This window comes from Podarcis tiliguerta (genome assembly GCF_965153285.1).
Source record: "Podarcis tiliguerta genome assembly, chromosome: 9".
Lineage (NCBI taxonomy): Eukaryota > Metazoa > Chordata > Lepidosauria > Squamata > Lacertidae > Podarcis > Podarcis tiliguerta.
The window spans coordinates 5,103,839-5,131,652 of record NC_139542.1 but is presented as its reverse complement, the minus strand read 5'-3'; the positions used below and the strand labels follow the sequence as shown (position 1 = coordinate 5,131,652).

The 27,814-nt window shown below is 46.9% G+C and overlaps 1 protein-coding gene across 1 annotated transcript in view; it reads right to left on the bottom strand.

Moving 5' to 3' along the window:
- Positions 1–5,052: 5,052 nt before the first annotated feature.
- The window catches only part of DNAAF9 (dynein axonemal assembly factor 9), an 89,548-nt gene continuing 66,786 nt past the window's right edge, over positions 5,053–27,814 (bottom strand). The window contains exons 28-37 of the mRNA XM_083398243.1: positions 27,484–27,609; positions 26,518–26,555; positions 25,883–26,018; positions 25,200–25,286; positions 23,209–23,315; positions 21,985–22,059; positions 20,619–20,830; positions 16,263–16,328; positions 13,833–13,926; positions 5,053–11,517 (exon numbers count right to left, since the gene is read on the bottom strand). Coding sequence (XP_083254369.1) covers positions 11,405–11,517; positions 13,833–13,926; positions 16,263–16,328; positions 20,619–20,830; positions 21,985–22,059; positions 23,209–23,315; positions 25,200–25,286; positions 25,883–26,018; positions 26,518–26,555; positions 27,484–27,609 — 1,054 coding nt within the window. The 3' untranslated portion in view covers positions 5,053–11,404. The remainder of the gene's footprint in view (positions 11,518–13,832; positions 13,927–16,262; positions 16,329–20,618; positions 20,831–21,984; positions 22,060–23,208; positions 23,316–25,199; positions 25,287–25,882; positions 26,019–26,517; positions 26,556–27,483; positions 27,610–27,814) is intronic.

Here is a 27,814-nt window from a genome sequence, read left to right as displayed (position 1 = left end):
CTAATATAGAATCATAGAGTTGGAAGAGACCACAAGGGTCATCGAGTCCAACCCCCTGCCAAGCAGGAAACACCATCAGAGCACTCCTGACATATGGCTGTCAAGCCTCTGCTTAAAGACCTCCAAAGAAGGAGACTCCACCACACTCCTTGGCAGCAAATTCCACTGTCGAACAGCTCTTACTGTCAGGAAGTTCTTCCTAATGTTTAGGTGGAATCTTCTTTCTTGTAGTTTGGATCCATTGCTCCGTGTCCGCTTCTCTGGAGCAGCAGAAAACAACCTTTCTCCCTCCTCTATGTGACATCCTTTTATATATTTGAACATGGCTATCATATCACCCCTTAACCTCCTCTTCTCCAGGCTAAACATGCCCAGCTCCCTTAGCCGTTCCTCATAAGGCATTGTTTCCAGGCCTTTGACCATTTTGGTTGCCCTCCTCTGGACACGTTCCAGTTTGTCAATGTCCTTCTTGAACTGTGGTGCCCAGAACTGGACACAGTACTCCAGGTGAGGTCTGACCAGAGCATGGATGAAACTGAAGCCCACAAACTGAAGCTCAATCCAGATAAGACTGAGGCTCTGTTAGTAGGTGGTTCCCTAGACTAGATGGCTGGGAGATCGCCTGCTATTGATGGGATTACACTTCCTCTGAAGGAGCAGGTTTGTAGCTTGGGGGTGGTCCAGGATCCTGTGCTGTTGCTTGAGGCTCAAGTGGCCTCAGTGGCCCGGAGTGCCTTCCATCAGCTTTGGCTGGTGGCCCAGCTATGCACCTATTTGGACAGGGATAGCCTAACTACTGTTGTCTATGCTCTGGAAACCTCAAGGTTACTGCAATGTGTTATACGCAGAGCTGCCTCTGAAGATGGTTCGGAAACTTCAGCTAGTGCAGAATTCAGCAGCCAGGTTGCTCACCGGAGTAAGACGGTTTGAGCATATTACACCAATTCTGGTCTGACTGCACTGGCTGCCAGTTAGTTTCCGGGCCCAATTCAAAGTGCTGGTTTTGACCTATAAAGCCTTAAACAGCTCAGGACCGCAATACCTCAAGGACCACCTCTTTCCATATGAACCTACCTGGACCCTGAGATCATCTTCTGAGGCCCTCCTTCGTGTGCCTCCTCCTCAAGAGGTCCAGAGGGTGGCACCACAAGAACAGGGCCTTCTCTGCAGTGGCTCCCCATCTGTGGAATGCTCTCCCCAGGGAGGTTTGCCTGACGCCTTCATTATACACCTTTAGGCGCCAGGCAAAAACGTTCCGTTGTAACCAGGCCTTTGGTTGATCTGTTTGGCATCCTATACCCTTTTAAAATGTGGCTCTTTTTTTGGGGGGGGGTGTTATTGGACTGATGTTTTTATTCTGATTATATATGTTGTGATCTTTTCTGTGAACCACCCTGAGACCTCCAGATATAGGGCAGTATATAAACTCAATTAATAATGATGGTGATGTAGAATTAGCAAATTTAACTAAGAGAATAAGAGATCAGGAAGTATTTAAGGAAGAGTGGAAAATGTTTGCAGAATATCTGAAGAACTATGTTAATCAGGTTAAAACATTAGCAGGGTTAGTGTAAATTCAGCAGTGTAAATAAAGTATTAAAGATATGGGGGAAGGGAGGAATATGAATATATGGGGAAATTAGAATATGCAGCCTTAACAGATAAATAAATAGAACCACGGAAAGGAAGGAAGCAAAGAAGTCATTGACTGAATGTATGGTTATAATCAATGAAATGTGAAACATTGTAATGAAAAATGATAAATAAAAATTTAAATTTTATATACACACAAACACCCCGGGAAAAGTGCAAAGTTTCATGAGTGCAGCAGCTCATCCCCGTTAGGTATTGTCCTATGGACCAGTCCCCACCTCCCCACAGCCATCTAAGGAACAAAATCAAGCCATAAATCTGGCTTTGAATTCTCCCCATCAAATAGTTTTCAGTACACCTTTTCAAGAAGGGTAAGCCCTTCTTTGCCAAGCCCTCAAACTTATTCCTCCCCATCCTCTCAAAAGCTGCATAACTTGACTTACCTGCTTGGAGAAACTGGGTCTGCTCTGCAGTTCATTGCAAAGCACCGACTGATGCCATGAGAGGTCAGGATTGCATCTGTTGACCCTCAAAGCAGGGAGCAGGTTTGGTACAGTCTTGGCAAGGGTCTGCAAACGTAGACCCTGAGCGTGGGGTCTGCATCATAAGCCTCTGGGCCAGGGGTCAGCAAGCTTTTTCAGCAGGGGGCCGGTCCACTGTCCCTCAGACCTTGTGGGGGGCTGGACTATATTTTTTGGGGGGGAGGGGGGAATGAATGAATTTCTATGCCCCACAAATGCATTTTAAATAAAAGCACACATTCTACTCATGTAAAAACACGCTGATTCCTGGACCGTCCACGGGCCGGATTTAGAAGGCGATTGGGCCGCATCCAGCCCCCAGGCCTTAGTTTCCCTACCCATGCTCTGGGCAGACTGGAATTGGAAGATTGGGCTTAGGGAGAAAGCTGAGGCAGCAGCAGGTATGATCCTGCTCTCTCCCTCCTCCAATAAATGCGTTTTCTGACAGTCAACACAGGGTTTTCCCTCACCCCAACCCATCCCTCTTCAAAATCAGGCACTGGGAGAGAAAACACCCAGCAAAACTAGGTTCAAAGACACCCTAGCAAAGGAAACATCATTAGGGAAAAGTGTCAGCACCCATATCTGGCCATTGAGGGCTTATCCTATAGAAACATGGAATCGTAGAGTAGGAAGGGACCTGAGGGTCATCTAGTCCAACCCAATCTCAGCTAAAGCATCCATGACAGATGGCCATCCAACCTCTGCTTCAAAACCTCCAAGGAGAGACCGTCCCACTGTCAAACAGCATCTACTGTCATAAAGTTCTTCCTGATTTTTAGTCAGAATCTCCTTTCTTGCAACTTGAAGCCATGGGTTCGAGTCCTGCCCTCCAGAGCAGGAGAAAACAAGCTTGCTCCCTCTCCCATGTGACAGCCTTTGGGACATTTGAAGATGGCTCTCATATCTCCTCTCAGTCTCCTCTTTCCCAGGCTAAACATACCCAGCTCCTTCAACCACTCCTCATCAGGCTTGGTTTCCAGACTGTTGATCATCTCAGTCGCCCTCCTCTGTGCAGATTCCAGCTTGTCAATATCCTTCTTAAACTGTGGCGTCCAGAATTGGACACCGCAATTAAGAACCGGCAGCTAATGAGCATTGCAGGGGTTGGACTAGAAGTGGATCCCTTGCAACTCTACAATTCTGATTCTGCTAAAGAAAGAGGGGGAAACAGAGTGTGTAATGGAGGAGAGAGGTCAAAATCTCTCCTCCCCCCACAGAACAACCCCCCTGCTCTCACCCCAGCTGCTTTATTAGCACCTCGATATCTCCCTCCGCAACTTAGCAGCAATTTCAGTAGCAGGATTGCAAAGTCGGCTTTGGCAGTTCATCACTCCCGGGCAGCAGATAAAGGGAGTTCTGGACAAGACAGCTTTCGCCAGCCATTGTGGCAAGCAGCCCAGTGGTCCCCTTGCTAAGGACACACGGCTGAAGGTGTCTCTCCTCCTTCAATGGGGACACCCGCTGCCGTTCTCCGTCCTGGGCTGCGCAGAAAGCTCTTTGTTGCATCCGTTTTTTGGGTGGGAAAACCAACTTGGGCAACTGTTTTCGCAGCTGGGAAACCTTCCTCTGCAGCCCTTTTGCCCCAGTGTTGGATGAAGGGACCTTAGTCCAGCTGTACAAGCTGGGAGAGAACCATTTGCCCTGGCTTTTGGCCCCTTGAGGAGCGGGTGGCGCTGTGGTCTAAACCACTGAGCCTCTTGGGCTTGCCGATCAGAAGGTCGGCAGTTTGAATCCCCGTGATGGAGTGAGCTCCTGTTACTCTGTCCCAGCTCCTGCCAACCTGGCAGTTCGAAAGCACACCAGTGCAAGTAGATAAATAGGTACCGCTGTAGCGGGAAGGTAAACGGCGTTTCCGTGCTCTGCTCTGGTTTCCGTCACCGTGTCCCGTTGTGCCAGAAGTGGTTTAGTCCTGCTGGCCACATGACCTGGAAAGCTGTCTGTGGACAAATGCCGGCTCCCTCGGCCTGAAAGCGAGACAAGCGCTACAACCCCATAGTCGGCCTTTGACTGGACTTAACCATCCAAGGGTCCTTTACCTTTTAAAAAAAATTTTAGGACCTACCTTATTTTTACAGTTGTAAGTTATTTTGCATTGTTTTTAATTTTGTGTTTTAATGCTGTAGCCTGATTTGGGACCTTCAGGTGAAGGACTAATAATAATAATAGGTTTACCAAACAGTATAATGCAGCAACTAAGAATAAGAACAAAAACATCAGGGAGGGAGGGGTGGGAAGTCAAAAAGCAAAGTGTAAGTGAATGATATATTATATAATGCATATGTAGCAAATTTGCTAAAACCTTTGAAAATCTAATAAAATTATTATTATTATTATTAAATGTGGGCAAGAGTTCAAAGAGGCAGAATCAAAAGTGAATCCACACAGCCTGAAATATACTTGGAGTCGAGAGTGGATTTCATGCTCTTTATTCAGCTCATAGCGGTGAGGAGGAATGGAAGTTCCCCCAGAATGTCTGCTTTATATACATTATTTCCACAATGGGCCCCACGTGATTGGCTAATTCCAGGATTCTCCTTTAGGCCAATCAGGTTGCGGATTCACTTCCACCTGGAGCTGGATTGGGTGGGTCCTGTGGACCAATCAGACTGCTGTATTCTGGGTCCTATTGTTCTAGGACCAATCCAACTGCTGCATTCTGGATCCTATTGTTCTAGGACCAATCAGACTGCTGCATTTTAGATCCTATTGTTCTAGGACCAATCCGACTGCTGAATTTTGGATCCTATTCAACTCAGTACATAACACCGCCCTAGGCCACCAGCTGCAACCAAGCAGTCGCAACCCACAAGAAGGTGCATGCAGAAAAAACTAGCACAATATGACTCAAGCAAGTGAACCAATCAGCATTCACACACACACACACAAGCACACACACACACACACACACACACACACACAAATAAACTGATAGAAGTGATGGATATAATTTATTGGGCTTTTTTTTAGAATCGCATCCAAGTTACAAGTGTAAAAAATAATAATCACAAACAGCAGGTATAAACGTGTAAAACAATACAAAAATAAAGGGAAAGGTACTTTTATATATTTACTGAATCAAGTAGTGTAATAAATACAAATAAGCAAAAAAGCTTCATTCACTCATTTCAGTTTAACTGAAGTTACAGTAGAGTTTGTAAAAATAACATTTTACTGAACGTTGCAAATATTAACGGGTTGAAAACTAGTATGAAAAATTAATTTTGGCACCTGGTAAAAAAAAAAAAGAAGATTTTGTTATGCGAGTCTTTCACAACTAGGTAAAAGGACAAAGCAGTTTCTTACTAGTTTTCTGAGGTACATCTAAAATTAGATTTAGCAACGCAGTTCTAACAACTCACAGTTTACGTTTTTACCTTCCCTCGCTATGCTAGTTACAATTTTCCCTTTTGAGGATACCCGAAACGGTATTCCGGAGCTTATTAGCTGTGCAAAATTCAGGAGTGAGAGAAAAAAAATGATCTCAAAAGAGAAAAAAGAACGCGGGGGACACTTTCAGCGCACAAACTGACTCTGTGCTGCTGACTCGGGCGTCCCAGGCCGACACTGTCGCGTTTCGACCACTGCAGAGGATCCAGAAGGACCGAATCGCAAAAGTCCCACTGGGATGAAAGGCGGACTTGTACAGGAGCACCGCGCCCAGGATCCCTAGCTGACGGGAGAAGTAGATTCTGCATATGCAAAACCCCCAATCACATGCAGGGCTCCCTGCAAAATCTAGATCTGGCGTCCCTGTGTCGCTGCAGGAGGGCGGCTGCCATTTTCAGCGGCAGCCCCTTGTCTTTCCGCAACACCCGCCTCTAGCAGCACAGAGTCTGGATTGCAAATGTACCCCCTCGCTTTTGTTGCAACCCCTCCCCTCCCTCCCCACCCACAATATAACTTCAGCGATTTCTGACCACACTCATTCTCAGGTGATATGAAACCACACAGGCTGCTAATGGGAAGGTCAGCAAAAGCAGAGAGAAACCCCTTGAGGACTCGATTTGTGCATTTCCACGAGAAAAACGCACGTACACAAGGAAAGCTCCGACTCTTAGCACTGCCGCCGTTTTTTTTTTCCTTTTCTTTTTTTTCACCGCAAACGGCCGCAGTGCAAGAACAGTGTTAATGGCACTTCTGACTTTGAATAGTTGCAACTAGAACGGTGCTCTGCGTTTTACAGTAGCTTGAAACATTTCAAAACTAGATTATTTTATTCGGCGATGCAAGTCCCGCCCCCCCCCTTGTAAAAAACAAACAAACAAACGAGTTAGCTCCCCAACCCACCCCTTTATAAAAATGCTGCCGGGTCATTGAAACAATTCCCTAAATGGAATTGCCTTTAAAATGTCGGCAGGATCAAGTATTTCAATCGTTTTCAGTCCTCAAAGAGTTTTCTTTTTTAAAAAAGAAGACACAACAAACCCGAACAACTTAACCATGTGTGCTAAATATTCTCCGCTAGGTGGAGAGTCCTTTCACCAAAATGGTTTTTTCTTCTTCCCTTCAAAAGAGGGAGCGAGTAGCAGGAACCAACGGCACCCGCCCGCTTGAAAAATTTGTGCCGCGTCGGCGGCGGTGCCGTAAAGCAAGGCACTGATATGTCTTGAACAGTATCCCATTATCACAGTTTCGATATTTTGGCTATTTTATCCCCCTCCCCAACACTCCCCACCCCCTTTTAATTTCTTTTTTTTATACAAAAAAAAAATTAATCACAGTCGAACGTTAAGGAAATTGAGGTAATCGAGAAAATTTCGTCAATACCAAAATAGAAGTCATCGCAGTACCATGATGGTGAAAGGCCTTTGTAGTTATTACAGGGGTATTGTTCTTACTTAGCATGCAGTACAGCGTATACGTATAGAGATATATATATGTCTCTCTCTACCATGCCTCTGTTCTGCTAAAACTCTGACTTGTCTGTGCAGCCCCACTGGGATGGGTGGGAGATTCCACACACACACACACACCCTGCCCATTCCTGCGTGGTCCCCACAGCTTAGGGGTCCAACCGCAGAAAGGGCCCCTTCGGAAGCTTGCCCAACAGCCGTTGGCAAGTCATGGGATGGAGCCTAGGGCATGGCCCTGTGCCAATGCCCCAAACAGCCGATTTGGTGCCCCTGGAAAAAACGGAGGGGCGAAACAAGCCCAGCAGCCTCCTCCTCCTCCTCACAGTCTGCCCCGCGGTCCTCCTCACCGACTGAGGCAGCCTCCCTGCCTGCGCAGAGGGACTGAACTGCACTGAAATGAGGTGCCTGACCTTAGAGGATTGCTCTCAAGAGCGTTCCTGGTGCCTCGTTGATGCCTGCCCAAAAGGGATCTGCCCATTTAAGGCCAGCGCGTCTTCTGTGGCTGCTATAGGAATCATTCAACATGGCGGATATCGCCAAACCAGGAAGCTGTTGGAATGCAGAGGCTCAGCCTATTTTCTGCACACCGCTAGAGGCAGCCAAAGAGGAAGATCTCCAGTAGCTCTTCCTGGTTTGAGGCCTCCATGTGCTATGGGATCCCAACTTTCACCAGCCCCAGCCAAAAGGTCTGGATGGCACACGGTGGCACAGAGGAAGTTGTGTGTGCCAGATGCTGCTTGCCACACTGTCCCATAAAATGCTGTTGCCAAGTCTACAGCTGCGAGGCATGGGATTGCCCTGAAGGAAATTCTCGGGGCAGCTGGGTGAGACTCTTGCAAAAGCAGTTCTCATGGCTGAAAAAGGCAATGGTTAGAACCAGTCGCCGGAGGATCTGCTCTTTGGGATCTGCCCAGGCTTCTGTTTTGTAAATTTCAGAGTTCAGCAGAGCTAAGTAAGCTACAATCTCTTCACCTATTTTAATAACAATTGCACTTAAAAACCTACGATCATAATCCACGAAGAAGGTGAGGCAAACACATCCATTTGGCTCACCTTCGAGAAGCTGCGTAGCAAACGCGGTTATCTCTATATATGGCTTTTGCAGATCATTAGACAATCTAAGCTAGAGAGGAGCAATTGGGGTTTGTGCTAAACTATGTTGATGGGGGGGGGGGGAGTTGCTTAACCCCCTCTCCACCCATCGGCTTTGGCACAATCCACCAGGAACCCTCACCGGTATCAATTTGGAGCCTTGAAAGAGGGTTTCCAGTGGATCGTGGCCTTTTATCCCTCCAGACACCCCAATTCTTGATTGGCTTATGTGATCGAGCTGTGGCTGATTTGAAGGTGCTTTGCCTTTGGCATGCTTTTAAATATTTGCCACACTTGGCAACAGTTTGGGCCCGATACACGAATGAGCACATGTTAGAAATCTGGAGTTTAAGAGTGGAGAAGCAAGCCAAAGGCAACAGCGGAATTCAGTCCTCTCTCCGGAAAGCCAGGCTTTGGTGCCTGAAATCTTTATCACCAGAGAAAGACTTTAAACTTGCCAAACAGCCGCAAGAGGGGCAAATTGTGTGCCACCTCCGGCAACCAATACTTGGCCTCCTTTTGCCGGAATCTCTCTTTGCTGGACTCTGCCAGAGACTGGGCACAGACCCACAAACTCGGAGCCCTCCTGGCCCACGACGGCTTCTCGCTGGCTTCCATGGAAGAGGCCAGCTCCAAAGGGGGAGGAAGACAGGAGAGATTGTGTAGCCCCCCAGGAAGGGGCTACGCACCACGCTCTTAATCTGAGGAACAGGATAACACAGGTCCACGGTCACTCAATACACCCATACCAACCTGTGCAGTAGCTCCTGAGAAGTTGCTTCTCAGTATTGCTCTCTTTTTTTCTGGAGGGATGATTCAGAAATTGGTTTCTGTTTCAAAGAGTAAGGTAAGGCGTGAGTTTCCCCCTGCTCGCTGTGGGAGCCACCTGAAGAGAACACCTTACCTTTCCACATGTTCCAGCCAAGCTGGCTTAGCTCAAACGCACCAACTGCCCCTCCAAAATTAATTTGCTAGCTACCATTTATACTACCAGGCACTATCAGTATATTATTCCGAGAGATAACTAAGGTAACGGTCATGCATAGATAAATCCACAATCCTTAGGAGGATGCCCTATTATCTGTAGCACGGGCATTTACGACCCCACAGAAAGCTTAAAATAATATTTAGTCAACAAAGGAAAAAAGTCGGCCTTCAGTTTTACGGAAACCGCTTCATGCCTGTTCAAGGGCCCATGGAGTGCAACAGTAATTTAGGCTGGGGGGGGGGGGGACTTCAACAGGCATAATGAAAACATATGAAAACATTCAAAATCTAAGCTGCGTCACGTAGAATGCTAAGCTGGGGTTCTTTTTCTAAGGATGAATCCACCAGGAGTGAAAGATGCTCAACTGGGCATACAGAGAATGCTACCCAACGAGACTCCCTCTCCTTATCATCTACTGGAGATTAAGACTTTTGCATCAAGTTTTCATAGGAAGCCACAGGCCGGCTCAGCTTTTGGAGTCCAGCCGTATTTCTGTTATTTCCGAAGGATAAAGCAGGTTGATTTGACACGCTTGCTTTCTACTTGAGTTTTAGAAGCGCCTCTCAGGAGGCAGGTCCTTGAATCGCTCCAACTACCAAGATGCACATATTGCGTCCTGCCCTTCAGCCTTCAATTCTCAGGAGGCCACGGCAGCCGCAAAAACCACCAAGCAACTGCTTTCGTGTGGTTTGGACTCCGCAGAGGACACCCATGCAAACCGTCACTGGGCGGCCAGATTGCGGGGTTCGTACCTCCAGGCCCGTCTTTCGTGCATGCGCTGGGTCTACACAGGAGTAGTTTGCACAGGCCAGAACCAAGCAGGAATGAGCCCACAGAAGACTCAAGACATGGGGTCTGACTCCAGCGCACACACAGAAGCCGTGCCAACACAACAGGTAATGCATCTAACGGGAAACAGTCCCATCCTGCCCCAAAGCGGTAAGCAATTTATCCAAGCTGGCCCTGAATGCTCTGCAACTTTCCCAACGCTGCAAAGATGCGCATCTTTGGGCACTTACTGGAAATGCTCTTAAAGGCGTGCTCTTAATACTCAAGTAGAACTCTTAACACTCAAGAAGTGACTGTGCCTCTTACTTCAGCCTGGAACAAACTGACACGTTGCTGTTAAAGTGGAAGCACAGACGTTCTGTTTTACAGCAAGGGTACAGTCACAGAAACTGCAAGTGTGACACCAACTTTCACTTTAGAATTTGTGTTCCCCCATTTCTCACCAAAAACCACCATGTTGGTTAAGAGAAGCCCTCAAGAGCTCACGTGTTCCCCCATTTCTCGCTTTAGGAACACCCCAAAAACCACCATGCTGGTTAAGAGAAGCCCTCAAGAGCTCACGTGTTCCCCCATTTCTCGCTTTAGGAACACCCCAAAAACCACCATGCTGGTTAAGAGAAGCCCTCAAGAGCTTACGTGTTCCCCCATTTCTCGCTTTAGGAACACCCCAAAAACCACCATGCTGGTTAAGGGAAGCCCTCAAGAGCTCACGTGTTCCCCCATTTCTCGCTTTAGGAACACCCCAAAAACCACCATGCTGGTTAAGGGAAGCCCTCAAGAGCTCACGTGTTCCCCCATTTCTCGCTTTAGGAACACCCCAAAAACCACCATGCTGGTTAAGAGAAGCCCTCAAGAGCTTACGTGTTCCTCCATTTCTCGCTTTAGGAACACCCCAAAAACCACCATGCTGGTTAAGAGAAGCCCTCAAGAGCTTACGTGTTCCTCCATTTCTCGCTTTAGGAACACCCCCAAAACCACCATGCTGGTTAAGAGAAGTTCTCAAGAGCTCACGTGTTCCCCCATTTCTCGCTTTAGGAACACCCCAAAAACCACCATGTTGGTTTAGAGAAGCCCTCAAGAGCTCACATGTTCCCCCATTTCTCGCTTTAGGAACACCCCAAAAACCACCATGTTGGTTAAGAGAAGCCCTCAAGAGCTCACGTGTTCCCCCATTTCTCGCTTTAGGAACACCCCAGGGGCAATTTGGACAGGGGCAATTGTGGGACGTCAGAAAACCACGGTCAGGACCAGCTTCATAAACTAGGAAATGCAGCTTTGTAATTCAAAACAGGAAGCGAGCCACACATCTCCTTTCCGCTGTAAGCCAAAGAGAACTCAAGGACCGAGAGCTCAACATTAACGTGGAAACGCATCAGCATTTCTTAAAAAAAGAAAAGAAAAAAGGCCAACTTTACATGAATGGAAGCTAAATATTAGAAGAATAGTTGAAAAACGGATGATTTCATTTTCCTGTTAGCCAGCAAGGACAAAAAGCGTTTCTTGGTCACTGACGTTTTGCCCCAATCTCATCCAGGGTTGTGCGGCTTGGCACAGGCGGGTCTCGCTTAGGTCTTCTGCTCAAAGAGGTCGTGGTACTCCAGTTCCTCAAGCTCTCGGTTGTACTCTTCAATCTCACGGTTCGCCTCCTCCAGGTAGTCGTTCATGAACTGATCCATCACTGGGGTGAATCGGCCGTTAAGGAGAAGAAATCCTGCCAGAAGCCTTTTAAGGTGGGGGGCTTTAAAAATACACAGCAGCTCCTGAAGGATGGTCAGAAGTGTGACACCCCCCGCCCGCCCACCCACCCCCTGTTTTAGCACGGGACCCAACCCACCGGGAATTTTCCCTACAGTCCTTGCTAAAAAGATCTAGAGTTGCAAAGCGGCCCACAAGCGCTGGAGGGCACGTGGATCTGCTTTCACCACCTTCTGCTCAGTGGGGGGGCTCGTTTGCTGGATCCACTGTGGAAGGTTGCTGGTTTGCATCCAGTTAAAAACACCAGTTTGCAGAAGGGAGGGGAAAGGACACACTCTCTCTCTTTTCTTTCTCTCTCTCTCTGCCTGAGACCCTGGAGGAAATAAGCTGCCACATAAGAGTAGACCGGGGGAAACCAACATGTTGGTTGTCCAGATAAAAGTCCCCAGCATCCATTATTATTATTGTCCATGCAGGCAGTTCAAGAGCATATGGATGGCACCGCAGAGGCTTTCTCAGGAGGAGGCAATCCCAGGCAGGAGGAGCAAATAGTGTAACCTTGTACAGTGGTGCCCCGCAAGACGAATGCCTCGCAAGACGGAAAACCCGCTAGACGAAAGGGTTTTCAGTTTTGGAGGTGCTTTGCAGGATGAATTTGCTATGGGCTTGCTTCGCAAGACGAAAATGCCTTGCGATTCCTGGGTTTCCCCCCTCCCCCCCTTTTTCCCAAGCCCCTAAGCCGCTTAACAGCTGTTCGCTAAGCCGCTTAACAGCTGATCGCTAAGCCGCTTAACAGCTGATCGCTAAGCCGCTTAACAGCTGATCTAAGCTGCTTATCAGCTGATCTAAGCCGCTAATAGCCTTTTAGCAGCTAACCCGCTTAATCCCTTAAGCCTTTAATAGCCGCTAATAGCCGCTAAACCGCTAATAGCGCTAATCCGCTAATGGGCTTGCTTCGCAAGACGAAAAAAACCGCAAGACGAAGAGACTGGCGGAACGGATTCTTTTTGTCTTGCGAGGCACCACTGTATAAGGCAGCTTCCCATATACTGATACTCTATCTGATCGAAAAGGCCTGCAATTTGCTGACCTGGCTAAAATCTGATCTGAAATCACTGGATCACAGAAGTGCAGAGTTGGAAGGGACCCTGCAGATCATCTGGTCCCAACCCCCTGCAATTCTGGAATAGGAATCTGGATCAAACCTGCAACCTTGGCGTTATCAGCACAGCGCTCTAACCAACCGAGCTATCAAGTCAGAAGTTGTCAAGTCTTGCTTGCTGAAAGGTCCACAGCGGGACTCTGGCCTGGCAGAATGTGGCTCTCCAGGCCTATCCGCCCGGCTCACAGAACTCTTCCCCCCCCCCCCAGAAGCCTTGCTTCACTCCTTAAACTGTTTCCGCCAGGCTAGGAGGTGTTCTTGGACTCTGATAATGCCTCGTGCCTGGCCTGGGTGGGGGATGGAGAGGGACGTGTTTCGCGTGCGCAAGTTAACGTAGAAAGCAAAACTGTGCGTTCATTATTGCCCTGCCTAATTTTGCTTCTAGCCCTCCCTCCCACCGGCACGTGGCCCTCAGAAGATTGCACACAAGGCAAAGTGGCCCTCAGCCTGGAGACAAATCCCTCACCTCGGCTTACAGCCCACGTTTGAGTTTGTCACAAGCAAACTAGGCTTTCTTTTCTGTAATGAAACAGCCTGCCAGAAGCAAGGACCCAGAGCTCAGCACCCCAGAGGAGATTGAATGCGACTATTCGGGGTCTTCTGCACACCTGCCTCCACTTTGTGCCACCCTAGGAAGCTGCCTGGGACGCGGGTGGCGCTGTGGGTTAAACCACAGAGCCTAGGGCTTGCCGATCAGAAGGTCGGCGGTTCGAATCCCCGCGACGGGGTCAGCTCCCGTTGCTCGGTCCCTGCTCCTGCCAACCTAGCAGTTCGAAAGCACGTCAAAGCTCAAGTAGATAAATAAGTACCGCTCTGGCGGGAAGGTAAACGGCGTTTCTGTGTGCTGCTCTGGTTTGCCAGAAGCGGCTTAGTCATGCTGGCCACATGACCCGGAAGATGTACGCCGGCTCCCTTGGCCAATAAAGCGAGATTAGTGCCGCAACCCCAGAGTCGGCCACGACGGGACCTAACGGTCAGGGGTCCCTTTACCTAGGAAGCTGCCTGCTGTTACCCAGTTGCTTTTAGAGACAGTCCAAAGCTTTACTGGTACAATATGGCTCCAAAGGGTCCGAAGAGCTGAACAGACTGCAGAGTGCACAGATGCATGCTTTTCTTTTCTTTTCTTAAAAGGATACGTGGATGGTAATCCAACTTGTCGCCAAAGAAATTCACAAACTGCGTCCCGTTGTAGAAGTAGCCAGCTGGAAGGGGATCTAAGTGGCGTTTCACCTGCGTTGGAAGGCAAAGCTATCACTCAAGAGCCGCTCTCTGAGCTCGCAAGAACGCACAGTCATATTTCAGGAGTCTTTTGTCAGAAGTGCTGACAGGGCGAGTCCCCGGCGAGAGAGAAAATGTGCACAGCTAAGCAGCTATGCTCAAGGAAGGAAATCTTTTGCAGAGGCTAAAAATAGCTTCGCTTTCTATATGCGGGGCTCTCTGCTTCTTCCGAGTGGTATCCTGCCCTGAGTAGGCCTGCTGAAATTAAGGAACATGACTAAAGGAGGTCCATTAATTTCAGCATAAATCTGAACATCACCCTCTGTGTTTGAAGAGCAGGCAATGCGGCATAGTGGTTAGAGCGTTGGCTTCAGGCTTGGGAGACCAGGGTTTGAATCTCCACTTGGCCAGGAGGCCCACTAGGTGTTCTCGGGCCAGTCGCTGCTTCTCAGCCTAGCCTACCTCACAGGGCTGTTGAGGATGAAGTTGGGGAGAGGAAAGATCTGTGCAGGCCACCGTGAGCTCCTTGGAGGAAGGTTGGGATATCGATGTAAAAATAACAACAACAACAACAACAACAACATTTTTTAGCGGCAGCTAAAAAAGCCAATGCAATTCCGGGCTGCATCAATAGGAGTATTGCATCTAGATCAAGGGAAGTAATAGTGCCACTGTATTCTGCTCTGGTCAGACCTCACCTGGAGTACTGTGTCCAGTTCTGGGCACCACAGTTCAAGAAGGACACTGACAAACTGGAACGTGTCCAGAGGAGGGCAACCAAAATGGTCAAAGGCCTGGAAAAGATGCCTTATGAGGAACGGCTAAGGGAGCTGGGCATGTTTAGCCTGGAGAAGAGGAGGTTAAGGGGTGATATGATAGCCATGGTATAAAAGGATGTCACCTAGAGGAGGGAGAAAGGTTGTTTTCTGCTGCTCCAGAGAAGCGGACACGGAGCAATGGATCCAAACTACAAGAAAGAAGATTCCACCTAAACATTAGGAAGAACTTCCTGACAGTAAGAGCTGTTCAACAGTGGAATTTGCTGCCAAGGAGTGTGGTGGAGTCTCCTTCTTTGGAGGTCTTTAAGCAGAGGCTTGACAACCATATGTCAGGAGTGCTCTGATGGTGTTTCCTGCTTGGCAGGGGGTTGGACTCGATGGCCCTTGCGGTCTCTTCCAACTCTATGATTCTATGATTCTATGATTCTAACAACAACAACAACCACAATAATAAAAGGTTACAGGAATCGCTGCTTCAGTGGGAGGGACTTTAAGGCTGCCTTGTGTCGACTGGTGGTAAAAGGCTGCCTTCTCTCATCCCCTCAGTAGTCATAGAATCATAGAATTGTGGAGCTGGAAGGGAACCCAAAGGCCATCTAGTCCAACCCGCTGCAATGCAGGAGTTTCAGCTAAAGTCCTGCCCACTGAGCTAAGGTTGCCCCCTGCCCTTGAATAGGAAAGGCGTAGTAAAAAAAATTCTGGGAAATGATATATAATGAGATGAAAAAGATTGTGAAATATACATTCTTAAAAAAAAAAAAACAGAAGCATTTTTACTTGGTATTATAGGCGAGGATATTAACAAGATGTTAAATTGTTCTTATATGCACCAACAGTGGCAAGAGTATTGATAGCCCAGGAATGGAAGCAAGAAGAAATTCCGACGAAAGAAGAATGGCAAACAAAATTAAAGGACTATGCAGAATTAGATAAAATGACCGGAAGGATTCGAAACCTGTGGGACCAGTGATTTGCGGAAGATTGGGAAAAAAAATATACAAACTATTTGAAGAACAATTGTAATCAACAAATTATGCTAGTAGGACTACAAGAAGTTTTGTAAGGAAAAATGCCGTATTTTTTGCTGTATAAGACTCACTTTTTCTTTCCTAAAAAGTAAGGGGAAATGTGTGTGCGTCTTATGGAGCGAGTGCAGGCTGAACAGCTATCCCAGTATCCAGAACAGCAAGAGGGATTGCTGCTTTCACTGCGCAGTGATCCCTCTTGCTGTTCTGGCTTCTGAGATTCAGAAATATTTTTTTCTTGTTTTCCTCCTCCAAAAACTAGGTGCGTCTTGTGGTCTGGTGCGTCTTATAGAGCGAAAAATACGGTATATGAAATATTGCAAAATAGAGAAAGAAGAGAGATTAGTTATAAGATTTAAAGGTAACAGTGAAAGTCAGAAATATATATTAAGTGATTAGATTGGAAAGATGTGATTGACGGAAGTCCAAAAAAATTGTATAAGATGTAAAAGTGTGTTTAATTATTTGAAAATGATATGTTAAAAAACTAATAAAAAATATTTTTAAAAAACGAATAGGAAAGGCGTATTTGGCTTTGACTTACATGGATGTTCTTGATCTCCTGCGAGGTCAGCATGCCCCGGGTTTTCAGAGCCTTCCTCTGCGGTTTCTGTGTTTGGATAAAGACACCAGAAAAGCCCAGTTCACTGCTTCTGAACGTGACAGTGTGTCATTTATCTGAGCAGGGATTCCCAGATGTTTGTTGGACGACAGTTCCCATTATCCCTGACCACTGGGGTCCTGCTAGCTAAGGATGATGGAGTTGTGGTCCAACAAAAACAAGCTGGAGACCCAAGTTCGGGGAACCCTGCATTAGAGGAAGACAAGGGAAGTGCGATTTAAACACGGCCAAAACTAAGGCTGCAAACACACAAGGCAAAAGCGGAGAAGACTTGGAATGACAACTGGGAGAGATCAGGTAGACCCGAGCAGGCTGGGTGATGCTCTCTGGGATACCTTGAGGCGGCTTTCTGGTCAGGTGTGCTTGTTAGCAACAGGATTATCGGGGGCACCCCCTTCACATGTTGTCTGGAGAGCCTACTCTTTCGACTGAAAGGGGCTGCTTCTCACAAGACCATCATTTCAAAGAAGCTACACAGTTCCCCATCACTCTGAATATTTATATAGCTCTCCGACACTGCGATGCTGGGCGCACCAGAGCCCTGCTCAGCCCAAAGGCTCTTCTGTGTAGGTTTGCAGCCTTTACGTACAAATAGCCGCCATCACAGTGTCCTCGTTTTGCAAATGGAGAAAACAAGGCCGGGTGCAGCACCCAGCACTTCAGGACTGAGCAGTTATAAAAACCCAAGGCCACCCTAGAACCATTTGGGCCAACTGAACCGAGGTCACAAACACAACACTTACCGTATTTTTTGCTCTACAAGGCTCACTTTTTCCCTCCTAAAAAGTAAGGGGAAATGTGTGTGCGTCTTATGGAGCAAATGCAGGCTGCGCAGCTATCCCAGAAGCCAGAACAGCAATAGGGATTGCTGCTTTCACTGCGCAGCGATCCTTCTTGCTGTTCTGGATTCTGAGATTCAGAATATTTTTTTCCTTGTTTTCCTCCTCCAAAAACTAGGTGCGTCTTGTGGTCTGGTGCGTCTTATAGAGCGAAAAATGCGGTATATAAAGCACTCTTGGGCAGCCGTGCAAAATCCTGGGAGCTGCGCTTCACGAGAAGTGCTGGGAAGTCGGAATCCTTAAAGAACTACGGTTCCCAGGATTCTTTTGGGGGCGGAGAGGCATGGTTGTCGAAGTGCTGTAAGAGTGCTTTAAATGTATGCTGCAGATGTGACCAGAATCCCTTAGAATAGCTCAAATGCAATCTATGAACAAGCTATTCGGCCTAGGACCCTCGTACCTACGGGACCGCCTCTCCTGGTATGTCCCACAAAGGAACTTACAGTCTTCAAACAAAAACATCTTGGAGATCTCGGGCCACAGAGAAGTTAGGCTGGCCTCAACCAGAGCCAGGGCTTTTTCGGCTGTGGCCCCGATCCGGTGGAACGCTCTGTCACAAGAGACTAGGGCCCTGTGGGACTTGACATCTTTCCGCAGGGCCTGCAAGGCAGAGCTATGCCACCAGGCCTTTGGCCAGGGCACAGCCTGACTCCCTCCTTTGGCAATCCTCACAGAACTCTAGCCCAATGGTTGCCATTAATCTGATTTGAATTAATTTGATAATGAAATGATTTTAGAATGTTTTATCATTTTACTGTTGTTAGCCGCTCTGAGCCCGGCTTTGGCTGGGGAGAGCGGGATATATAAAATTTTATTTTTATTATTATTAAAAAAATTACAGTGGTACCTCGGGTTAAGTACTTAATTTGTTCTGGAGGTTTGTTCTTAACCTCAAACTGTTCTTAACCTGAAGCATCACTTTAGCTAATGGGGCTTCCTGCTGCCACCGTGCCGCCGGAGCACGATTTCTGTTCTCATCCTGAAGCAAAGTTCTTAACCCGAGGTACTATTTCTGGGTTAGTGGAGTCTGTAACCTGAAGCATATGTAACCCGAGGTACCACTGTACTGTACATAGTGTGCCCTAATGCAGCAAACTCTCAAAAGATTTTATTTAAAAAAAATAAAGACCTGACATGCATTGAGGTCAGAGAAATGTCGTTTTTAACTTGATTAAGGTTGCAGATATTTATTTCCATGCAATATGGGGAACTGACAAACATTAATTATCTGAATCACAGCTGCTGGATTGTGATCTTGTTACAAATGCTGTTTATGAATTTTTTAAATGTCAAGCTTCTAAGGATGTTTAATCTTTTATATGCAAATTGGGTAGATACATAACTCTGTGTGTGTGTGTGTGTGTGTGTGTGTGTGTGTTTAAGGGTGGGGGGAAGAAACCCAACTGTGGAACTAATCCACAAAACAGGAGGAAGGCATTGTGCTTTGAAGCCCTTGCGCTTTGATCCCACCCACTCCTCAGTTTGTGTATCAGAACGGCAAGCGGAACTGGAGAGGAATCTATGGTTACCAGAACCTGGCAATCAGACGGTGCTACGCAAATAATTCTTCCGGTATTTCAATGCTCCAAGGCTGGAAATCTAACATGAACATCTATGAGACAGTGTGGTGTAATGGTCACCATCTCTTAGCCTAACCTCCCTCACAGGGTTGTTGAGAGGATGAAGTGGGGAGGAGGAGGAGAACCATGTACACCCCCTTGAGATCCTCGGGAAATAAAGGTGGTATAAAGGTAAAGGTACCCCTGCCCGTACGGGCCAGTCTTGCCAGACTCTAGGGTTGTGCGCCCATCTCACTCTAGAGGCCGGGAGCCAGCACTGTCCGGAGACACTTCCGGGTCATGTAGCCAGCGTGACAAGCTGCATCTGGCGAGCCAGCGCAGCACACGGAAACGCCGTTTACCTTCCCGCTAGTAAGCGGTCCCTATTTATCTACTTGCACCCGAGAGTGCTTTCGAACTGCTAGGTTGGCAGGCGGTGGGACCGAACGACGGGAGCGCACCCCGCCGCGGGGATTCGAACTGCCGACCTTTCGATCGGCAAGTCCTAGGCGCTGAGGTTTTACCCACAGCGCCACCCGCGTCCCTGCAAAAGGTGGTATATAGATGTAATAAATAATGAAAACAGAGCAGTGTTTCTGATTCAATGCATGCACTGTATTAAGTTCAAATGCAAAGAAAAGCAGTTTAATATACCACTGTATATTTTAAAAAAAGTCATTAAAAACTTCCCAAAACAGGGCTGCCTTCAGATGTCTTCTAAATGTCATATACAGTGGTACCTCGGGTTAAGTACTTAATTCGTTCCGGAGGCCAGTACTTAACCTGAAACTCTTCTTAACCTGAAGCACCACTTTAGCTAATGGGGCCTCCTGCTGCTGCCGTGCCACTGGAACACATTTTCTGTTCTTATCCTGAAGCAAAGTTCTTAACCCGAGGTACTATTTCTGGGTTAGCAGAGTCTGTAACCTGAAGCATATGTAACCAGAGGTACCACTGTAGTTGTTTATTTCTTTGTCCAGTAAGAAAATATTCCATCCCTTCACAGAGTTCAGAGTCTCTTTGCATCCCTGTGCCATTGTCCTGTCTCCTTCATCCCTACCACATCCTACCCAGGTGTCCCAGGGAGCAGGCCATGCTTCACACATGCCTCTTCATGTGCAGGGCCAGGTGATCATCCCTGACCACTGGTCTTACTAGCTAGGGATGATGGGAGATGTAGTCCAGCCGCACCTGGGGACCCAAGTTTGAGAAAAGCTGGTATAAAGGCTGTGTGCTGATGGAAATGCCCTCAGAGACTCCTTGAGACTCTGTTTGGTTTGATGGACTACATGGAAATGGCGGAAATGACTGGCAGAATCAGAGACCAGGGAGAAGAGTTGATGGAGGAAGATTGGAAAAAATTTAAAGTATATTTACAGAAATATTGCAAAATTAATGAATGCTAGAAGAATATTGGAATGAAGTTTTATGGTTTTAGCAGAAGTGTTATTAAGAATTATATGAATATTAATTTTTAATGTGTTAAAGTGGAAAATTTAAAGTTAAATTGTGTTAGGATAAATTATAGAACAAAAATTGAAGAAGAGGGAAAGGATTTGTTGAATTAGTAAATTTGAACTAAGATACAAAAAAGGGAGGTGCGAGGAAGTCGAGGAAATAAGCAAATGAAAGATACAGATATGAAATTTGGATGTGTGTTTAAATGTTTTTGTTTTCTTTATGTCGTATTGTTGTATTGGATTCTTTTTTATTGTTGATGTATTGTTTGTTGAATCTATGTATTGTTTTTCTTTTTTGTCTTTCTTTTCATAAGTATAAAATATTTAATAAATATTATTTTTTTAAAAAGAGAGACTCTGTTTGGTAATGCATTACTTAATGAAGTCTGACTAATTGGGAATTAGGAGAAGGTCACCCACCTGCTTTGCAGTTTGCCTCAGCCAGTCCTTGATGTCGTCCTCTTTGAGGGAGCAGCCGACGAAGACCAGGAAGTACTCCTGAGGCCCGCTGTGGTCTCGGCTATCGTTTCTTGAATCAGGAGGAGGGAAAGGGGTTGGCCCCTCCTGAACAGGCACCAGGCTTAAGGAGTTGGACGAGGTGTTGTGGCAGACCTCGATTGTCCGATCTGAATCTGAGGCAGAAGAGCAGGAGGGGTGTTATTCCTTAAGCACACCAGTTTGATTTAGAGAGGAACGGTGGGCGAATTGCTCCCTAGCGAGTTCTGCGTCTCAGCCGGCAAAATTTCGATTTACTGAACTCCCTGCCTCACTTTAATATTTGTATATATAAATATTTCCTAATGCTAGCCGGCAAACCTAGTAATATGACTTCATAAAAGGTAAAGGTAAAGGGACCCCTGACCATTAGGTCCAGTCGCAGACGACTCTGGGGTTGCGGCGCTCATCTCACTTTATTGGCCGAGGGAGCCGGCGTACAGCTTCCGGGTCATGTGGCCAGCATGACTAAGCCGCTTCTGGAGAACCAGAGCAGCGCACGGAAATGCTGTTCACCTTCCCGCTGGAGCAGTACCTATTTATCTACTTGCCCTTTGACGTGCTTTCGAACTGCTAGGTGGGCAGGAGCAGGGACTGAGCAATGGGAGCTCACCCCGTCGCAGGGATTCAACCTTCTGATCGGCAAGTCCTAGGCTCAGTGGTTTAGACCACAGCGCAACCCGCGTCCCAATATACTTTACACAAAATGCAAAACACTACTTTTTTCTACTAAGATAAAAAGCAAAAAAACGGGAGGCAGGGTATTAATTCCATCAACAATCTACTGAAACAAACTTCTTCCACAGCACAATAAAATAAATAAGTAAAGAGAGAGAGAGACAGAGAGGAAGACAGATCTCCCCCGCCTTTCAGGGGAGTTTCAGTCCAAGGAACTTCAAAACAATGCTGTAAAAGCCGAGATATAAAAGCTTGGAAGCGAATGAAAGGACTCCTCCTGTAAAAGGAAAGGATCCCAATCCAAGGGAGGCTCCCAGTGATACAGAAGCTGGAAGGAGAGGCGACCTTCACCGGCTCCCCCTTGCAGTTCCCATCATCACATCCTCCGCTGTCTGGAAGCATCCCTAAACACTTTGGAGCCTGTTTCTTTGGGCGAGGGGGAGGCATAAGAGGCTGCAGGAGGAAAAGGGAATCGGCAGAAACCCCCTCAGCCCCCCACCCACCTTGCAGCAGGAGCACCCAGGAGCAGAGTTTGGGGGGAGGTTGGCAGCAAAGGATCCCACCCATAGCATTCCCTAAGGAGGTAAATGGTGACCGATCACTCTCCTGTTACCTGAAAACTTAACTTTCCCCAAAATGTGGTACACGTTTCCAGAGAAAGGACTTGACTTTTTGGAGGACTTCAGGGCTGTTTGAAAACAGAAAGAGACAGAGAAAACGCAGCCAAGTGACTCAATCTTTCTTGACTAAGGAGGGGGTGCAATGGGAAAGGAAAAGCATTTGCAGGGCCTATTTCACCCTAGAATTAATTCCATGGAGGCTAGAAAATATGTATGGGAGAAATAAGACGCCTGCATAGCTTTAGCATAACCCTTTATTGAGCACCCAGCATGCCGCAAACATTAAGGCAGTCCTTGACCATATACTGTTCTCTAGATGTTTTGGAGTGCAATTACTGTCAGGCCAGGGGCAACACTGGCAAAGCCTGCATTAAACATACAGGAAACAAGAAGGTTTTGCTTTTTTAAAACAATCCCCTTTTAAAACAAGCGTCTTCTAGGATCAGTTACATGAGCAAGGTAACATGAGCAAAGCAGAGATTTAATACATGTAATTGCTAGGCAGAGATTCCGGTATATAAAATGATACAAGGATGTGTGTTGTAATACATACAAACTACTGGGCTTGAGATTTCATGCCAAAATCGGGGACCTGGTGGTGTGGAAACCGAAGCTCCCTCAAATCTCATTTTTGGCTTAAAAGGGTTTCTAGCCCTCATGGTTAAGGGGGCAATTTTTTCAAATGCTCAGGAAATGTTTGTACCTAATCGCAGAAATGTGCGCGCTGAACTGAATTTGGGCAAAAGAAAAACCAAACACCAAGGCATCCCTTTCATTGACATGAATAATTGGCTTTGAGCGCACGACACAGCAGGAAGGTTTGCGGTTGCAGATTTTCAGGCTTCTGCTTGTGGAAACGATGAACAGGTGCAAGGATGTGAAGTTTTTGCTGGCTATGCTGGGCATAGGTGGGGCGGCATAGGGCAAGGACAGCCCAGGACACTTGGCAGCAGGTGGTGAGGAAGCAAAGAGGACCCTTTCCCCAAATCAAGGTGCACAGGACCCTCAGCTGGCCCAATATATTTTTGCACTCAAGACAACACCCAGGTCATTAAAAATAAGGTAATAAAAAATAGCCATTAAATTTCATGACACCTAAAATCAACTGTAAAGTTGGAGGGGGGGGGGAGAGATTCTGGCCACAAATGTCATTTGCTAGCAATTTCAGGGAGAAAACGCCACACTAAAATTAATCTCTGCATTCAATTGCTTCTTACCTTTACACTTGGCCACAAATCGTGTTTTCTCCAAAGGACGGTTAAACCACACACAGATCTGAACCATCGGAGGAAAGGTGGAACCTGCACAGAATTTGCCCTCGTACCTGAAGAGGAGGAGGAGGAGGAGAAAGGAATCATGTCAGTGCGTCAATTTTCCAAATTTCGTCCGGTCCCAAAGCTCCTGCAACCGCCTGTTGGATGAGGATCAGGTCATGAAGCAGACCTCTTTTGCTGGTTCTTAACAGGCACCCACAGACTCCTTTTACTATGCAGCAGTAGCGATGGGAAAGGTTGCAAAGACAGAACACAGCAAGAGAGCAGGTCAAGGGGAGGGAGGAGGCTGGGGTGTTGCAGAAAGGATTATAGGGAAGGGAAAACACACACACACATATCCCTCTCCAGAACTTAGATGAGGAGCAGGATTCAAAATAGTAAAATCATTCAGGATTTGGGCTTCCTTGAAGTTTGAGAGTCACAAACATTTTTAGTGGCACTGAAAAAAATATTGTGTTCAAGACAAAGAGGGTGGCCAACAGGACTGTGGTTAGGGCTCAGTCCATGAGGTGGCTCAGTCAGCAGAGCATGAGACTCTGGATCTCAGGGTCGTGGGTTCAAGCCCCATGTTGGGGAAAAGATCCCTGTATTGCAGGGGGTTGGAGAACCTCGTGATCCCTTCCAACACTACGAATCTATGATTCAAAGCGCCACAGCTAGTCTGGGATGACACAGCAATGCATGCTTCTTAGATTGCTTGCTTTCTCCAGCAAAAGCATGAATGTACATTAAGTACAGATTTACATACGCCTCGTCTCGCGGATGGTCCAAGTTGCGTCCGTGGCAAACCCGGAAGTAAACACTGGGTTTGCCGCGATTTGTACATGTGCAGAAGTGGCTTCTGCAGTCTGTGCATGCGCAGAAGTGGCTTCTGCCATCTGCGCATGTGCAGAAGAGGCTGCCACCGCCTGCGCACATGTAGAAGCGAGCTACCACCAAATGCGCACGTGCACAAGATGCCTCTTCTAGCATCTCGTTTCGACCAGCTGACGGACCTCCGGAACAGATTATCTCCGTAAGTAGAGGTTCCACTGTATGTGCTGGAGGGAGGGTCAAAGTTTCATGACCTGCGCATGGAATGTCCTGGATTAGATCTTTGGCATTTTCAGTTAAAGCAAGGGTGGGGAACCACCGGCCCTAATGTTCATGTATGTTCATGAAGTGAGGTTAGAAACCTAACACTGGAATGGCAAAGTGTTCCAATGTGAAGAGCATAACTAGGTGCATCATTCCTCTCCTTGCAACATACAAGTGATGCCTGTATGTGGACTCCCTCGGGAGGTTGTGGACTCGTTGGAGGATTCTAGGCAGAGGTTGGATGGCCATCTGCCATGGACGCTTTAGCTGAGATTCCTGCAAAGGACTTGATGACCCTCAACGGTCCCTTCTGACTCTGATTCTAGGTGACTTTGAGTGTTAGAGGTATTTAAACACAAGGCGCTGCATTCAAACAGGAGATCAAGAGGGGGAAATAAGCGATATGATGTCCAAGATATTTGGCTTCTTGCAATGTATCTGTAAGGAACACCCCACAAAAACCCTCTTATTTCCCTCTTAGCTCATGAATGCCTCCTAATTGCAAACTGGTTTCCAAGTGTTCAACTCCCTTTTGTTGCCCAAACAGCAAAAACCACACTGGCAACACTGAAAAGAGATGGACTAGGAGACCTTTCAGAGATTCCGTCCCTGTCTGGTGAAATTTCTACAGTGCTCTCCAGTTTGGACAGCCATCTTTTAATTAGAAAATGGAGAAGGAGAGCAACAAGACAACTGAATGGATTTCTCTAAGAAACTAATTGCAGCATTTCATTACTGAAATGATTTATCTGGGCAGATTAAACGGAGGGGAAAATAAATCTAGTAGTGCTTTATAATGCTCATGTTTATTAAAGGATATTGCACTTGAAACGTTTTTACCAAAAGGAGATACTTGCCAGCCAGGGTATGTTAAGTAGCGAGTCGTCAGCATCTGTGGAGCCGAGAAACTGTTTTCGGATAGGATCAGTTCGATGTCTTCATTCCTAGTAGGAGAGAGAGCGAGGTTTTGTTTACAGAAAAACAATCACCTTTAAAGTGCACTTGCCCAGAAGCAGAGGCAACCGTCAGGATTTAAACCTGCATCCTACCCACCAGGTGAGTCAGATCAACCTGGGGGGTCTTTTCTGGCTTGCCATTTTAATGTAACAGCAGGTGCTTTTTGGCTTCTAGTCTTCCTGATCCTGGAGACAACAAAAAATCGTCTTCAAACCCCTAAGAACCATTTTCTTCTTCAAGATCCAAAGCATTTCAAACCCGTTTTCCCACAACCCTCCGAAAGGGAGCCTGAGTGTAGCTTGCGGCCATGTTAATGTAATGTAAACAAGGATTTAAAACTCTCGGTGAGTCATAGTCTGGGAACATCTGGTTGGAGAGCAGCAGCGGAGGAGGATATGGAAAATGCCAGCTTGCCGCCGGCAGCGGAGGCGTCTCGGCTGCAAAATGGCAGCCCAGGCAACTGAGAGTTCTCACATCTGCTTCATTCCTGTGCAAAGCACCCAAAAAGGACTGGCGCCTCTCTCCTCTTCCGGGATGAGAGGCCCACGTGCCGCAGAAGGCAGGTGGAAACCTCCAGGCTTACCTGGTCACGACCCCGTTTTCTGCCAGGATGAACGAAACGGTGGGGTTTGCGGCTCGGATGAGGTTCTGGAGCTGAACAAGGAGTGGGTGTCTCTGCTCAGCTGTATGGCTTGTGAAGACCACGTTGCTCACCAAACCTGGGGGGGAAAGAGAGCAAAAGGGGTCAGCTGTCTTAGGGAATGTCTTCACCAGCCACTGTGTGCTCTTGGGAGACCAAAGCATAAAGGTGGTAAGCCAAGGCGTTCAGTAAAAGGACAAGACTCTGTTGTGGGTATTTAAAGGCCAGCTCAATGCTCCTCCCTGAAACTGCTGTCACACAGCAATCCAGCTCTCCTGCTTGCTTGTCAACAGAGTCTGCTTGCCAGGCCGCCACCCTCTTGTCCATCAGGACCCACTTTTTAAAGCTTTTCTGGAGCTACCAGACACTTCTGCGAGCGGCTCTCTACGTTGCCATTTGCTACTAAGTTTCAGTGCCTGGTCTCCTGCTGCATCCTAATTCTCGACGTCCGCTAGCCAGATATATGGCTGGCCAACACCACCCCGTACGGCAGCAGTCTCCACAGGACACCTTAAAGGCTTACGGCTTCATTCCTGAAACGAAATGTGCATCTTACTTGTGCATACAGAGATTTTTACCTTGTGAGCACTGGTCCAGGAACTTGGGGAAAAGAAGCCTGTAAAATACAAATGCATTAGCGTTAAGAGCGTCAGGGATACAGGCAGATGTCGTCTGCTAGTCTTCAAAGCCCCCTGAAGCTACCACACCCTCAGGAAGATCACTGATTCCTCAAGCATAAGGTTATCTACCTCAACTGATCGCAGCGGTCAGGCAAGATCACTTCCCAGGGAAGACACTTTCAAGCCAAGACATTTCTATGGTTAAGACATGCTGCGACCTTTCTGATCTCATCTAGGAAAGCTCGCAAGGTGCGGCTTCCCTGGCTACAGAAATCTGTGGCTTCTATTTTTTTTTCTTCATTAATTTTTATCGGTTTCAATTCATTATACAACATCAAACATTTAGACAACAAAAAAGACAAACCAGACACCAAGAAAGAAAAAAAGGAGAGACAAACAACGAAAAAAGAAAAAAGAAAAGCATCACATCACCATACAGCACTAACAAATTAGACCTACATTAACAAATAACAACTAACTAAATCACATAACATTAAATGACTTCCCTTCGTCTCGGCTTCGGAATGTGCTACAATGGATTTTCTATCTGCAGTTTCATTTTCATAGAGCTCTTTACGTCGCAAGCGTTATATAGAGCCTACTGTGATTTTTAAGTTTTTTTACATCTGTTTCAATATATGTCATAAATTTTTCCAGTCATTATTAAACTTTGTGTCTTTTTGGTTTCTTATTTTCTGTGTCATTTTTGCCAATTCTATATAATCAAATAGTTTAAACTTGCCACTCATTAATAGTTGGGATTTTTTAAGTTTTCCAATTTTGTGCTATTAGTGTTCTGACAGCCACTGTTGCATATTGGAAGAGGGTTTGGTCTGTGGCTTCTAAGGCAGCTGGCATGACAACGTGCAGGTACACGGGGAAGAAATGTCTGTGCCATGCATGCAGGGGCTTGCAAAGGGGTACCTGTGTTCCATGTAGCAACTCAGCGGCTCAACGCAAGTACTGATGGCTCCAATGACGAAAGCAGCCTTCACGTCAGCGTCTGGGTGAGTCTGGAGGGCCTGCACAATGTCAATCACGTCTGTGTATCTGCAGATGGAATGAAAGCAAAGGGTTGTGATGTGACGGGGAAGCACAAGGACTATGGCTGCTGCCATCCTAGGTGGAAGGAGACCGTGGGTATACGTGAATGGCGCAATGAGCTTCGATTCTGAGAAAGCACTTCTTATCCAAGTCCTGGGGCAGGGAGGTAAAATGGCTCTTCTCTTGTGATTTGCACAAGGGCACCTCTCCC